The sequence below is a fragment of the Cervus canadensis genome, chromosome 29 (genome assembly GCF_019320065.1).
Source record: "Cervus canadensis isolate Bull #8, Minnesota chromosome 29, ASM1932006v1, whole genome shotgun sequence".
NCBI lineage: Eukaryota > Metazoa > Chordata > Mammalia > Artiodactyla > Cervidae > Cervus > Cervus canadensis.
The window spans coordinates 2,709,875-2,726,336 of record NC_057414.1 but is presented as its reverse complement, the minus strand read 5'-3'; the positions used below and the strand labels follow the sequence as shown (position 1 = coordinate 2,726,336).

The window sequence follows — 16,462 nt, the reverse complement described above, 5'->3', positions numbered from 1 at the left end:
GAAAACAAAAAAGACAGGGACAGTCAACCTAAAACATATCTCTAAGGCGTCCGTGAGATTTACTCAACAGAAAAATACCATTCTTCTCCACAACCAGATGAGCAAATCAAACTTCTTACAGATACAGAGAGACTGCCTTCATTTAAAAAAAAAAAAAAATTGAAGAGAACCTGATCCTGACTTGACATATTGATGTATTTCTCTCTGTAAAGTCTCAGATTTTTCATTCATTCTTAAACTGAACCAGTTTAGGTGAGGGTTGGCTAGGCAGTGGGCTGGCTCTGAAGAAATATTAATCAAAAGAACAGAACATCACCAGAAATGTTTAAGGATTGTCATTTCCATATCATCACTTGACAGGGTTCTTAGGCAGTATGGGCATTAAGAAGTGTTTGGAATGGGTGTGTTTTCTCCCAAAGTATTAGCCGTTCAGCGTCCGACTCTTTGGGACCCCATGGGCCATAGCCCACCAGGCTCCTCTGTCCATGGGATTCTCCAGGCAAGAATATTGGAGTCCAGGGGAATCTTCCCAACCTAGGGATCGAACCAGGGTCTCCTTCATTGCAGGCAGATTCTTTACCCTCTGAACCACCAGGGAAGCCCATTTTCTCCCAGACAAATGCATAACTAAAAAGCCCTAATCACTGACACTCACCTTCAGCTCTAAAGCGATCCTTCTCCCTATTCACCACTAGGGGTCATGAAAACTCTGTTTGAAAAGAAACAAAGCTTCAGAATTGCTGACCTAAAGAAAACCATTCCCCCTAGTGTTCAGATTTTTTAGTAAAAAAAAAAACAAAAAACAAAACCTTTTTAACAACAGCTAACAGAAAAAAAACTCGGAAATGTTCAGAACTTATCTCTTGAGTAGCTACATAACGGTTATAATCCCTCAGACTATCTGCAAATAAAACGGTTCCTACAAGATCACAACAAACAGATTCTTGTTGAAATATCCACAGTAAACGTACATTGCACAGGAAATTCCATCGCATTTACACTATTTATTTAATAAAAATAATCTCCGTGATTATTTGCATTTATTTCTGAAGGAGGATGTTTTTCCTTCCTCAGAATAAGTTCAGGAAGTGGGTGAAGTGTTCAGGAAGTTAGCTAAATGCTGATGTAAATCCAAAAGGAAGGTCTGTTGTTTAAAAAAAAAAAAAAAACAACCCCCCCCCCAAAAAAAAAAAAAAGAGAGAGAGAGAGAGAAAGCTAGGAAGTGGTGGTTCTCTCTTTCACTGATGGAAAATGTTATACAGAATTTCTGATTTAAAAGGAAGAGGACTAGGGAAAAGGTGTGTGCTGATGACACCTTTTGCTGTGGATCTGGCTGGCAGTCCAGACTTCTTTTTGACTGATCACAGTAGCCTGCAGAGAAAACTGTCAAGAAACAAGATCTAGGTGGGAAACATGAGTGGGATTAAGTTGGTGGTATACTAAGCGAAGCCTTTCCTATGGAATCTGTAGCAGCTATTCTAGGAAGCACGTCTCCGTGGGAAACTCCGAGTCCAAAAGTGGTGGGGCGGCTGAAGACGACATAAACAGGCCAGCACGGGGCCCACCTCCCAGGGCCCCTGGCCCTTCCAGCCCCCCACGGATGGTGTCACGCTGACCTGCAGACTCCGAGGGAAACCCCAGCTCCCCGGGGTGCGGCGGGCCGCAGCCCTGGTGTGATTCCTTCGGTCATTATTTATCTGGGACTTGCAACGTAGGGAGTGTGCTTATCAGGTGTCCAGAGCAAGCAGAGAGCCCCGGGCCTCTGGAGCACAGGCCGTTTAGAAAGCACAGACTCGGCTCATTGAACTGTGCCCAGGAGGACGTGGTCTCCGCCCGTTTCTCTGAACATCGCCCCCTCCTTTCCAAGTCTCCGCTACCCCCTTCCCTGAGGCCTCCACGGTCTCTCACACTGGTCTGTCTCCGCACACCCATCCTGGCCTTGTGTCCAGCCCAGGGCCCCGGGCAGCCAGGGAGCGCTCCGTGGGACGCCCGTGCGGACGCGCCCGCCGCTGCCCAGACCCTCGCCACCTCCCTGTGCCCGGCGAGGGGACGGCGCAGCCTCGAGGCCTTTCGTGACTCGGCCCGAGTCCACCCTCCCTCCGGCTCCCCAGTTCTCGGGCTCCAGTTAGGCCGAACCACCCACTGCCCGCACCGCCCCACAGGCATCCCTCCCTTTCAGTCTGGGCAGACGAGGAGCCGGAGTGTGACCGCGCTTGTCTTCATTTCTGCAGAGCAGGCTCTCTGGGTTCGGACACCGATGGCATGAGAGAAGTCAGAGAGGGATCCCACAGCGCGCAAGGCAGACTCGCCTGCACACACCACCTTCTGGGTGCAGGTATCCTCAGTCACGTGCGCCGGCTGACCCGACGGCTAAACGCCTCTGATGCCACCTTGTGAGTTTTGATTTTTGATTTTTTACATTTTTTTTTTTTTTTTGCAAAGGTTTTTTGATGTGGACCATTTTTCAAGTCTTTATGGAATTCACTTAAATTGTGCTTCTACTCTGTTTTGGGGTGTTTGGGGTCCTGAGGCACATGGGATCATAGCTCCCTGGTACACTGGAAGGTGAAGTCTTCACCGCTGGACCGCCAGGAAAGCCCCCGGTTTTTTAGTTTGAACAGAGGGTGGTTTGGATGAGCAGACCAAGTTTTAGAGAAGTCACAGTGCCTGGACTCTGCCTGCTTCCGCCCCCTCCCTACACATTTACCTGGTGAGGCCCAGGTGTCCTTCAGGGGATCAAATGGGATGACAGTGGCTTAGAAAATGCTTTCCCGTAGCACTCAGTCCTCAGAAGCTGCAGCACCCACACTAAACAACGCCCTGGGACTCAGATTAGGAAGAAATCACATAATGAACACAGTAGGAATAGTAGCTCTGATCCCTCAGCGAGTCCAGAGCCTCTACCAGGTACGGAGGGCATGTGGTTTGTTGCTGTGAAATTCTGGAGGGAAAAGGTTGTGCCTTAGTTATCTTGGGGCTGGACCCTCGTTCAGCTACTCCACAAATATTTACTAAGCAACAGAGGATTTGTTTTTCCAGGTTTGGAATTTTAAGCTTGTTAATAACAGATGGATTCTTTCTCTGTTTCGTCATCTGTACTTTTGGACTCGGAGTTGGACCTTGTCTTTGCGGTTTTCTGCAATCACTCCCTCTCTCCCCTTCCCAGCCAACCCCAGTATTCTGCATACAGTAGGCGCTCAGCAAATATTTGTTGGGGGTGGTGGGCGGTGCGGGGGCGGGGGGCGGGGGGGGGGAGAAGGAGAGAAAAAAGAGGGAAGAAAGACGACAATAAGCAACACAGTGGGTAGGTGATCAGTCTCACAGCCAAGGACTATGGGGTTTTCTGCTATTACCCCCAAGCTTTTTTCCAGAAACTTGGGCCTATGTGATGCCTCTTGTTAGCTTTGGTTTTCTTTCCCATGCTGGCCACATCTGTCACCAAAGCCCCCACCTAACAAGATAAAACACCATTTTCTTCTACCCTACCTTCCTTAGTTTCTGTACAGATATTTCCGAAACCCTTGCTAGGCCCTGAGGACACGCAGGTGGGCATCTTTGGGTACTCAGAGTCATCATCAGGCTGCTCATTCTGGTGGAGAGAAGGAAACATCAATGGACTGTTATGAACAGTACAATCAAGGCTCCCAGAGTTGAAAGCACAGAGGCTTAAACTTACTGGTGGTAAGAAGCAATGGGAAAAAAAAAAAAAGAAGCAATGGGAGTGGGCCTTCCCTGGTGGCCCAGTGGCTAAGACTCCACCTTCCCAATGTGGGTGGGCCCAGGTTCGACTCCTGGTCGGGGAACTAGATCCCACGTGACACAACTGAGTTCTGTGTGCAGCAACATAAGACCCTGTGTGCTGCAACTAAACCTCAGCACAGCCAAATAAACGAGTATTAAAAAGAAGAAGCCAAAGGAGGCAGGAAGTGGCAAGTTGGAAGGTCAGTCGGGGACATCTTCCCAGGAGAGGTGACCTAAGATCTCAATGTCGAAGGAAGACTAGACACAGCCTGGTTGAAGGAGGGCAGAGTCCTTGCAGACGAAGGGAAACACCCATGGAAAGGCAAGGCAGCGGACAGAGAACGACGGAGTTAGGACAGGTTCTCCTCTGACTTACCAACCCTGTCTCAGTGCTTTGCACTCTACATTTAATTCCTCTCGAGTGAAATGATGCAGTCCTTTGGCATCTTGGAAAAGGTAAATAGCCAATCATTTCATCTCTTAGAGAGAAAGGCATTGATAATGTGGGTTATCCGTGAGATTCATCAGGTTCTTGGGCGACAACCAGATCCGGGGCTTATAGGAAGCCATGTGGGAAGCTGATGAAAATCAGGCAGTTGATGTGAAATGTAATAAATCTTACTTTTTATTCTTTCTCCCAGTGAGTTTGAAAAGTTGGAAGCCTTTGCCTGAGAACAGATGAATCCTTGGGTTCTCTTCTCCTTAAGGATGAGACAGAAGGAAAAAGTCCGAAGGAAAATTCCCGACTCTGGGAATTTTGGGTGGGAGCAAGTTCCCGTTTTGAAAACTTTTTGGACTAAATCTTTGCAGGTCTAATCTTTTCAAAATGTTTACCGAGATGCTCCCAATCCTACACCCCAGCTGCACGAAGGAAAACCGAGCAGGGGGCAACGCCCTTCTCCGAGTGTGGTTTATTTCTGTTCACAGCAACTCTGAAGACAGGAGGCCAAGGCTGACCTCTTTAGTCAAGAGTCTGCTCAACTTTAAAATTATGATTGCATGTGAAAGCTAAAATGGGAAAGAGAAAAAATCAGTTCTCAGGACAGAAATGCTAAAAACCCTTCGGCCACATTCCAGCCAAGGTCCCAGCCCTACATAAGGAGCTCCCATCAGGGGCGGGTGGATGGGGAGAGCGGCTAAGACCAGTTCAGGTCGGTTGAGTGTCCAGGATCCTGGGGTTTATTCTAGGGGTGTCCAGCTTACAGATAAACTTACCAGAGTGATCACTTACATAACCCTTAAACAACAGAAGCTCATGGCCCGGTCTCATTATTGAGTTGCCTGCCGAAACATTTATCCTTTCTCAGTGAACTATTTGCAGTAAAGACATCAGAGGAATGGGGCTTCCCAGGGGGTTCAGTGCTCAAGAACCCACCTGCCAAGCAGGAGACCCGGGTTCGATCCCTGGGTTGGGAAGATCCCATGGAGGAGGAAGTGGCAACCCACTCCACTATTCTTGCCTGGAAAATTCCAAGGACAGAGGAGCCTAGTGGGCTACAGTCCCTGGGGTAGCAAAGAGTCGGACACGACTGAAGTGACTTAACACGCAGGCATGCATCTAGTATGAGCTGATCTTGATTATAACTGCAAAGACCCTATTTCCAAAGAAATTCACATTCATAGGTAAAGAGCATTAGGACTTCCGTGTGTCTTTGGGGCAGACACGATTCAACTCGCAACTCACTGTATCGGGTTGGCCAAAAAGTTCGTTCAGATTTTCCCATGCCATCGTAAGGAAATCCCAGAAGAATTTTTTGGCCAACCCAATAGAATAAAAACAAAATCCTGGGCTAAGCAGGAGAGAGCCTGGCTGGCCAACAGGCTACCTACCTACAGAGGTCCCCCTCGGCAAGTCCCTCACCCTAAGTTTCAGTTCTCCTCTCTAAAGCGAGGTGGTGCCCCACCCTGCTTACCTCCAAGGTGACATGAGCGTAAAATGAAATCATGTAAATAAAAGCATTTTCTATCCAGAAAGGGTTTGTATCAGTGCAAGGGCTTATCATGAATTCACCCCCAGACTGTGTTGACTTTTCCCTAACATCGTAACTATATAATGAGTAGGTAATGAAATGAGACACACAGCCTGTCTTCCAGGGAAGAGAATTTAAATTACATGCCTCCCTTCAGGTACAGTTGGATTTAAAAGAACAAGAGCAATCTGCAGTGAAGAAGAGTATTGCAGATTCTTGCTCCCTGGGCTTTCTACACACAGGAAAACCGAGTGGTGTTCAGGTAAAACCGAAGGGTGGAAAGAAACTTAAAGGTAAACCAAAAGGGCCAACGTTCTCCTCAGGGACCTCAACAGCATCTCCAGTCGATGGCAAAGACTCCCCTCCCTGTGTGCCTGTGTGGTCCATAATATTGCTTGCTCCCATGGCAATGTCCTGATAAAGGCCTTGAATTTGCTTTGTCTGATGACTTTTCTGGCTATGGGGACACAGACCACCCAACTTATAAAATTAGCTGAAGAAGTCATTTTCCTGGCTGACTGATGCGACATACTCCCATGTCGATTACACAACACACAACCATTGTGTAACCGGGGGGGGGAAAAGGTTGGGTTTTTTGTTTTCCCAAAAAATTTGGAGTTAAAAAAAGCTCCCTTTCCCCCTTTGCAGTGGCCTGAACTCTAGCAATGATAAGAAAACTTTTTTCAGGCTGCAACATTAAGCCAAAGGGACTGAGAAGGTATGTAAAAATGGTCACCACATGTACTGAAAATGCCAAAACAGGGTGTGATGGAGTGACAGCTTGAGAACTATGGTCACATCCGAAGCATCATGTGACCACTTGAGAGTTACCGACGATCACAGCAGTGATGGATTCTGTTGCCCTTGGACCTCAGAGGGCTGGCTGACCCAGGAGAAATCCCACGGGGGAAAATTGCATCAGCAAAAAGAAGACAAGGCTGTGCCTCTGCCCTGCAAACCCAGTTCTTTATTTCTCCCTGCTGGGTAAGCGTGCTTCCCAGGGGCTCTCAGACACCTGCAGGAAGAGGCCAAATTACACACCAGCTAATAAACAAAACTTTATTTTCCTTTAATACAAAAATTAAATAGCAAAGTTTATTTTTTTTTATACAGTGATAAATTAGAAATTTACAGTACAGACATCAATGCAGACATACGTTTGTACATCCTCGATAGCACGGTCCATTTCTTCTGACGTTCAGCAATTTGTTCAGGGCACGTCGTAGGGCTTTGCCTGGTACCTCTAATGTCGAACATCTGAAAGTCCCTCAGGGTGGCCTCAAGGGGGCTGGGGCTGCGGGTGGCCCGGGGGACCGAGAAAGGCCACATGGCACGAGCTTGTCCGCCGCAGCAGCAGGCGGAATTTCATCTGTGTCTAGATCACACCTGATACTTACTCCACCTTGCCTACCAAGAGCTCAGGGAACCTTTGTCCTCCTCCCGTCTAAAGTCTCACAACATCCCTGTGAGGTAGGAAGAGATTCAGGGCCACCTAGATGCCCCACTGGGAGCGACGTCAGCGTCGCCTTCCCAAAGGCCCCAGCCAGGCCGGCCCCAGCCCTTGGCAGGATGGTGGGAGGGCAGATGGACCCGGGCTCCGGGGGGCAGGGGCGCGCGCAGCCTCCGGGGAAGCCTGCTGGGATGAGAGTGGTCATATACCAAATACTGTAGGCCATCAGGGAGCTCCCTAAGCTTGGAGGACATGGCTCATGGGTCCCCAGGCAGGCCCTCAAGTTGCCTGGGTGAATACTGGGGATTTGCTGGTGCAAAGAAGGCAAACAAGGTAAATCAGAAACAGAAACAGCAAGTGGGTTTACCGCGGGGTAGAGGCCTGTCGGGGCGGGCTCCGGGGTTCACTTCTCTCCGGGTAATGCCCAGTGGGCATCACCACACACACCAGGACAAGAGGCGGCAGCAGACCGCTCTGCCAAGGTCACAGCGCAACAAAATCCATTAGTTAAGGCTCTGGGATCTGATCCTTGCTCTGCAGTTTCCAAGATCTACGCCCCAGGCCCTGGAGAAAGATGAGAAACCCAGTCCCTGGCCAGACGTAATACAAACCCAGCGGGGACTCTGAGCCCAAGTACGGTAAAGGAGCAAAAAGAACCGCCGAGGGTCCAATGACGTGACGTAATTGGCTGGCACAGCAATTCTCTCCAACTTCCCCCATCACGGAATGAAATTCAGGACGTAGATCGATTCTGGGGGCTCCTCCCAGGGGGCACTCTACAGCCCTCTTCCAGCTGCGGCGGTGGCCCCCTCACAGGAAGCCGGCGTGTGCACATCCTGGTGAAATCTCAAGTGAGTCTGCCTTCCAGGGCTGAGGCTGTGGGGTCCCCCTTCACACCCTCAGGTCTCAGCTGGGTTCCCAGCACTGAACTCAGTGGCCAGGAGGCTGGGGAGGGGGGGCAGAGAGGACAGAGCTGGGGTACTGGTAGTGTCAGAACCCAGACACAGAAGCTTCCTGGGGTCCAGGCTTGGGGGACGCAGGAGACGGAGGGCCAGGGGAAAGCAAAATCAGAGAGCACCTCGGGGAAATGAATGAGTGTCCCTCCTCCTGGCTGAGGTCCCTGAGCAAGCTGCCAGTTCAGGAGCAGTCTCAGGGATCAGGAAACGGGTCTCCACAGAGGAAAAAGGATATGACTCAACCAAGGCGCTCCATCAGGCGGTTCTGGTCAGCTTCACTCTCCCCAGGTTCCTCTGCCCTGAGGTGTGGCCCTTATGGAGGAGGAGAAAGGAACCTGCCAGAGAGGAAGCTGACAGAGGTGCCCTTGGGCCTTTTCGAGGCCAAGGGATTTTGTAGGAAGTTACAATTATATACCTACTTCTCCTGGATTTCTGAGAAAGAGGAAGAACCCTAACCTTTTCCCTAGCAAGCTGCTGTTCTCAAATTCACCTGTGAGTCACTAGATGGGCTTCCTGGGCGGCTCAGTGGTAAAGAATCTGCCTCCAATGCAGGAGATTCGGGTTTGAACCCTGGGTTGGGAAGATCTCCTGGATGAAGGCATGGCAACCCACTCTGGTATTCTTGCCTGGAGAATCCTTTTGGATGGAGGAGCCTGGTGGGCTACAGCCTACAGGGTCGCAAAGAGTCAGACATGACAGAAGTGACTTAGCGTGCACGCGCAAGTCACTAGAAAACCCCGAGCCCTGAACGGCCTGCCCCGGAAGCCACATTAGATGGAGGCAAGGTTCATGATCGTCCGGGGAGGTTTCCATAGAGACTGTCCTGTAACAGAGTTGATGCTTTCTGGCAAAACCCCTGTACATGGATTTGCAAGGAACCCTGGGAAGGGCGGAATGATGGGTTACAGTTAGAAAGACCAGGAAGAGGTTTATGGGATGGAGACAGTGAAATGGGTGGCAATTCAGGAGCCCCTGCTCCTCCTGAAACCAATGGCAAAGTTCAGCAGAACCAGGTCAGATTGGTTAGAGGAACAGAGTTGATCCTCCCCAATGTCCCTTAAGGTGCCTAACACAGGGCATGACACGCAGCTGGCATTCAATAAATGTGCTGCTAATTAACTGTTTTTTCAAACCAACTTAAGAGGTGATGATAACTCACTTCAAGGTAACTGATAACTAACTCCTCAGCCACAAAACTCCTTTCCTAAAACCGTAAACAGAATGTGAAAGGAACAACCTATAATCCTGTGACATTGCCAGTGTGTGCCAATGGCCAGTTCCGATCAAATATACTTCCCCAAGAAGGCAAGAGATTTATGGAAGAGACATTCTACAACCCAGAAAGCTCCAGAACTTGGGCATCCAGGTTCACCCAAGTACTCTTACTGTCACTATTTCATCATTCATAAACACAGAGCACCCTCTCCATGGCTGGCCCTCTGCTAGGATGCTTGCCTGGGTCACCCAGTCACTGAAGCATTACAAAGAGAATTGCGTTGCAAACCCCTGCTCGGTCCTTCTTCCCTTTCCTCGGCCGGAGTTGCCGAGCAACTCCCAAGACGCTGGAGAGGAGCGTGAGTAAGGGCAGGCTTTGCCCCTGGGTGCACGCTCCAGGGCCCCGGCCAGCTCTGGGAACCGTCTGGGAGCAGCACAGGGAGTTCACATTCTACGTTTCAGGGGCGATGCAGTCGGAGATGGAGTTCAACTGGCCCTTCTGGGGAGCATTTCTCATGCTCCTGGAGCCCTGACCCAGAGCCCAGCCAAGGTAGTCAGGCCCAGAACACACAGTGGGGGCCACCAGTGCCCACTTAACATCTGTGCGCGAGGCCCCAAGACTCTGCCTTCCAAAACAGGCAACAGTCCTTACGCGCATCTTCATCTCAGCTCGAGAACCACAGCAAAACAGAGAAGAAAGGAAAATGTCAAACCAGGGGCATAAAGCTTAAACAGACAAAGACATGCTTATTTCCATAATCTGAACTCCTATTTGCAATTTTTAGTCCCTGGAGACACATTTCCACAAAGAAATGGGATAAAAGAGATTTCCTACCTGTTTTAAAGGGGGGGAAGGGCAGGGATAAATAAAGAATCACCCCAAAGTTGCTAAAGCAAAGACCAAGCAGAACTTCAAGGACAGCAACCTGTGACATCAATCTGTCCCAAAGATCTGGTGATCAGAGGACCTCAGCGGGTTGAAGAGAAAGGCGAGTTACGATTTTAAAAGAACTGCAACTTTTGAGAGGCTGCTAGGGGGTACCCTCTTGCAAGGAATATAAAGCATACATTTTAAAAGCTCTGGATACCCCTGCAAAATGCAATTAAGACCTGTGCTGTAAGAGTTTGCAGTTCATTTCATATGGTCTACACTTTATTCCCTACGAACCAATCAAGCTCCTGGCTGGTATTCTGGAGATTCATTAAGCACCACATAAATACTCCAGGCCACACTGCCTCCAATGAAATCTTATACGGAGCCCTTGCCAATTACTAGGAAACAATTATGCACCAAGTAGTTTGGATTAGTTGTCCTTAGCCCCCTCTACAAAATTGAAAGTCTCCACTGTGCTAAGCAGACCAGACTCTGATAACATTCTTATGCTAAAGAGAGAAAAAAAGGCACTATCATTCTGAGAATGCAAGCTGACCATAGTTTTAAAGTCAGTTGAGTAACTATTAAGTCATGGTCCAAGAATGTGCTTTTAATTGTAATTGACACACACAAATTATACAGTTAATCTGTGTGAATGCAAAGTTGCCAAGAAACGTAACATTTTAGCTCTTCCAGACTGGCGTCTGCATAGATACAATCACACGAAGTAAAATATATTAAGTCCCTGGTGCTCAATGCAATCGGTCTCTGGGGTGGGTAAGGTAAGTCGACTTGGTAGATCTCATTTTCCTCTGAATTAAGTGATTGTCAAGAAAGTGAATCGCCCTTCCTTCCCCCCTCATTAGACCCGCTGCAGTGCAAACATTCCTATAAAAATACCTATTTTGAGTCATTAATGTAAAATGGAGAAAACAGCAGCGGTCTAGGACGGAGCTGTTGAAATTTAAGAGGGAGAGAGAGAAGAAAAATCCACGGGATACCTCATATGTGTTTGTACAGTACTTTTGTTTGTTCAAACAATTCTGTTTTATGACAAAGGCACTGAAAGATTCTGACACCACCTCTTGGGCGAGCAATCCACAAAGTTCTAAACAGCAGACAGTGCACCCGGAAAATGTTTATGTTAGATCAGCCAAACTATAAAACTCTTGTAACACTTCTCTGAACCCAGTGTTTCCAGTGTTTATAGATCGCTTTGCTGTCTCAAAGACCCAGTTAGTATTTAAAACTTTTAAAGGGTTAAAAAAAAAGTTAATCTTTCTCCCTGTAAGTTGCCTACTCACAGCTCAAATCCCACCCTGTAGGGAAAAGCAGCATCCCCTGGACTTCCTGGAATCTCGGGAGGACCTCCACGCTCCAAGCTGCAACCTGCTCAAGTGATCAATGTTTTGATTTTTCACAGCTTTGAAAGCCTCTTACTGGCTTTTCCATTTTGGATCATTCCAAAGTCTGCAGCAAAATCACTAGTTTTACCATGCTGGGCGCAGATGGGCAGCGGGAGGGGGGAGAGTGGTGGTGGGTTATTGGTGGGGGGGGGGTCACTGAAGTGTTGCTAGTTTGTTCAAACTGAGATTCACTGCATGAAGCTTTTTAGTAGCACTTGCACCCCAATGCTGGCATTCCCCCTTCAAAATCTGGAAAGCGTGGAGGCTGGCTAGCCTTATACCACAGTCTCATTGCCTCTCCCAGGCTTCACCCAACCATTCCCTCTTTTCTCTCTCTTTACCTTCCCAGAATTCACCAATCTGTTGGAACACTTCTGCCACGTGTGCAGAGTTTTGGCAGACCAAATCCACATGCCCGAAGTGATGCCCACCAGCAAAGACATAAAGATTTTCAACATTTCCACCGCCATGTTGGAGTCATCTGCGGAATACCGGAAGAGCGCCCAGTTGGAGATTTCATAGAAATAACAGGCAATCACGCAGGTTGCAGGCACGGTGTACAGGACCGAGAAGACCCCAATCTTCACCATCAGCCTTTCCAGCTTGTCTGTCTTCGTCCCGTCCTTTTGGAGATTTGACCGAATTTTGAACAAGGCCACCAACCCCGCAGCAATGAACAAAGTCCCAATCACCAGGTAGGTGAACAGCGGGGCCACCACAAAGCCCGTGAGCGCATCCAGGTTCTGGTTCCCCACGTAGCACAGGCCAGTCAGCTCGTCTGCGTCCACCAGTCTCATAATCAAGATGACAATGGTTTTCACCGCGGGGATGGCCCAGGCTGCGATGTGGAAATAAGAGCTGTGCATTTCGATGGCTTCATGACCCCATTTGAGTCCCGCTGCCAAAAACCAAGTGAGCGTCAGAATAACCCACCAGATGGAACTGGCCATTCCAAAAAAGTACATCAGCAAGAAAATGATTGCACATCCTGTGTTCTTAAGGCCTTCTTGAATGAGAACAGGTTCTGCTGCCTCTTCAAAATCGCAGGATATCCTTTCCCGGCCTACAGTCAGCCTGACAATATAAGCAATGCTATAAATATTATAGCACATACTGAGAAAGATGATGGGGCGCTCCGGGTAGGAAAACCTGGAAGAGTCGATCAGGAAGGTGAGCACAGTGAAGGCGGTGGAGATGAAGCACAGGCTGGCCCACACGGCCATCCAGACGTCGGTGAACTCCTTGGCCGAGCGGCTATACAAGCCGGCGTCATAACCACACTTGAGAACGCAGTTCAGGCTCCTTTTCACCCAGATGTACTGATCCGAGTTGGTTCCCACGGAGTGGCACTCTTCCCCGGGCTGAATGGGGGTTTTGTGAGGCAAGGGCACTTCCTCATCACCTGGCCCTTCCATGCACATGTGGTTGTGGTCGTTCTGGGGCGGGAATTTGCTGCAGTTTAGGCTCTCCGGCCAGGCAAAGCCAAACTCCTTCAGCACAGGCTCGCAGCGTCTCTTGACTGAAAGGCACATCCCGCCACAGGGCCCGATGGGGATGTTGACCTTCTCCGTGCACATGGGCACATACACGGAACAAAGGAAGAACTGGAAAAAAGTCATGAAACGAACAGAGAAAACAGTGACAGTTGACATGGAAGTCTGACTGAAGGCTTGCACAAATTTGACTTGCTTCTGGGCAAAGTCCATATCTACTTTTAAATCGGTCTATAGGGGTATCTGACTGTTGACTCTGACCTCAAATGAGCTTGCCTAAAATCCATCACTTACACCCTTTTCTTCTTCTGGGTCTAATAAACCCTTTCCAGGAGAACATAGATAAATAAATATATAAAAGGGACCCAAAGCATTACATAATCCCCTTTTGCACAACACTTAGGGAAATAAACCTTAAAGAGCTGACTTTGAGCCTCCCTCCCCTTTCAGCTACTATTTGAAAGAACTGGACAGACTGATCAGTCTGACTCAGTTCTCTGGGTGATGGGGTGATTTATTTTTATCCCCATTTCTTTATTACCATAAAAATAAATATTCAAAAAAATGTAGATCCGGCTTTTGTCATGTTAATAGTCTCTCCTTCCTCTATTTTATTCCCCCAAATTATTTTTTAACCAGTCTCATATTGAAACAGAAAATGTCCTCATTGAGACACTGTTAAACGTTGAAATCTCTGGGTATCAGGGGCTTTGTTTGGCCAGGTTTCCTCAATGAATAATAATGAAGCACAATAGGAAAATACAAATGTTCAGTCCCTGAAACTGCAATACCAGCAGGGGAGAGTCCAGTTGCTGTCCTCAATTCCTCCAGCATTGATAAACAGTCTGCTTGGCTCCTTACAGATGTTGTCTATGAAGTCTAGAGTTACAAGTAACTATTTTCCAGCATGTAAAGGGATCTCGTCCTGTCCTTCAAAACAGCTTGGCTGCCTCCCCAGGATACATGTAATTAAAAATATATATCCCTGAAAAGCTGTTTTGCCAACAAAATTGCCACTGATGTCAGGATATGTGTTGTTTCCAAACTGAGAGCTCAAGAATCACTTTCCTAAGCTTTTATAACCTAGTTCTAAAATCCTGACACTTCCACAGGGACATTTCACCGGCAACAGGTCTAATCCCAACCATCCCTCTGAAACCACCATCCAACTTTTCAGATGACCTATGTAAAAACATGCACCTAGTAAGTCAACTGCCTGCCTGTTTATCTCTTAGAAGTTACAACCAGAACCACAGATTTCCAAAGCTTTCAGCCTGGATAACTATAGAACTATCCTCTATTCCCTTCCACTCCCCGCCCCACCCCACCCCCTACCAGTTCTCTCTTTTCTAAATTTCTAAAAATCACTCATAGCCTTTCCAACAGAAACACAACCAGTGTTAACATTTTTAAAAGTTTCTTTCCAGTTTTTTTTTTTTTCAGTGAACTTGTCATTGTGGTAAGATTATAATCACCCGTGTATACAAATTCTTTCTTCACTTATTATGTTAGGAAGAACATTTTTTATATGACTACATAAGCTTTAACATTTTTAACTGGGAAAAAAGAAAAAAAAAAACTTCCAATATACAAACTACCTTCTGGAGCTTGACCCTACTATATCACCTCTTCCCCAAGTGATGCCTTCTCCCCCTCCAGGTACTAAACCTGCCCTTAACCCTGAGAATAAGAAGGAACTCAAGCCAGCGCAACCTCTACAGCATGACCTCTACAATCATGCAAGACAACGCGAGGGGCCATTCTGCAGAAAACTGGCCAGGGGTGTTGCATTTAATAACACACCCAAAAAATACGGGGGAGAAAGGAGGTCGGCGAGGGAGCAGAAATTCCCTGTCTCCTTATCACTCCCTTCCAAGTCTTAGCTGCAACTGGCTGCCGTGCAGAGCACTCGCCCACCGAGAAGCGGCGGCCAGAATCCTTGGCAAAGATAACTCTCAGCTCCGCTGGGGTTAGGGGCTTGGCCAGACACGGGTGGGCAGAGGAGAAAGACGGAAGGGCGGGGTGCAGAGCGGGTTCTCTCGCAGGCCAGATGACTTACACAACGTTTTGGCCTCCAGTCCCTGAGGAGGGACAGCAAAGTGGGGGTGGGGATGGAAATCACTTTTCCCGGATAGATATCGTTCCTTGAGACCTAGGTAGGGCACAGGGGGCTCGACCTGGCAAGGGCCCCGGGGAGTGAGTCCGGGGCTCGGAGGCGTCCCCCTACCCCAGGGGTCCCGCCCGGGGAGGGGGCGCCCACCTGCAGCTGGCTGGAGCAGCCGTACTGGATGAGCGGCGTGAAGGTGGTCAGCTGCAGCTCGGCGTCCGTCTGCAGCTCGTGCCCCACCAGGTTGGGCATCTTGGTCACGTTGTAGCCCAGGTTCTGGCACATGGAGATGCGGATGGGGTCGCAGCGCCTCTCCTCCTCGTCCCCGAAGCCCCGCGCCGGCCCCACCAGCAGCAGCAGCAGCAGAAGCCGCCGCGGACTGAGCCCGACGCCCCCGGGGCCCCCCAGGACGCGCAGCCCTGCGCCCCGCCAGGCCATGGCCAGAGCCGGGGGCGGCGGCGGCGGCGGCGCGGGGGGCTGCTCCAGCAGACACCCCCAGTTTGCACGGGGCCGCCGGCCGCCCGCGCTGCTCCGGGCTCCGGGGAGAGGGCGATAAGGCGCCAAGGGCGACGACGACGGGGCGGAGGGGTAGCGGCTGGCTCTCCCGCAGCTGCGCGCGACTGCGTGGGGGCACTAGACGCCGCGAGCCAGGGCCGGAGGACGGCCTGCGGGGGTCATGGCTACGGGCGGCGAGCCCCGGGCCGGCGCCGGCCACGTCCGCGCAGCGCCTCCGCCGAGCCCGCCAGCACCCCGCGCCGCCGCGCCGCTCCGCCGCCCGAGCCCGAGGCGGCGCTGGAAGTTCGCGGGGGCGGGCCCGGAGCGCGACGGACGGCGCACCTATCCAGTGGCCGCGCGCTGCCCGCCCCGCGCCCCGCCCCGTGCCCCGCCCCGCGGCCCCGGGCGGCCCGCCCCGCTCCCTGGCGCTCACCTCCCTCCCACCCGGTGCGCGGCGCTCTGGGGCCGGGAGCGGAGGCCGCTGCGGCTCTCCCAGCCCGGCCCGCGCGTCCCTTCTCTCCCGGGGGGGCGGCGCGCCCCCAGATCTCGACGGCTCCCTTTGCTGCCCTCCAGCTGTCCCCTCGGCCCCTGGCCGCTTCCCCATCGGGCAGCGAAACGTACACAAAGAAACAGGGTTTCGGGCTTATTTACGAAGATCGTGGTTTTTAAACTGCCGGCTGTGACCCGGAGCAAACCGCTCGGCCTCTCGGTGTCGGGGTCCTCGCCCATAAAGAGACCGGGGAGGATCAGAGCGA

At 50.2% G+C, this 16,462-nt stretch overlaps 1 protein-coding gene across 1 annotated transcript; it reads right to left on the bottom strand.

The window, feature by feature from the left end:
• Window positions 1–6,756: 6,756 nt before the first annotated feature.
• FZD4 (frizzled class receptor 4) lies at window positions 6,757–15,976 on the bottom strand. Its single transcript, XM_043451823.1, has 2 exons — window positions 15,366–15,976; window positions 6,757–13,216 (listed from the first exon to the last, which is right to left on the bottom strand). The coding sequence occupies exons 1-2, from the start codon at window positions 15,648–15,650 to the stop codon at window positions 11,888–11,890; spliced, it is 1,614 nt and encodes a 537-aa protein (XP_043307758.1). The 5' UTR covers window positions 15,651–15,976; the 3' UTR covers window positions 6,757–11,887.
• Between the last annotated feature and the right edge of the window lie 486 nt (window positions 15,977–16,462).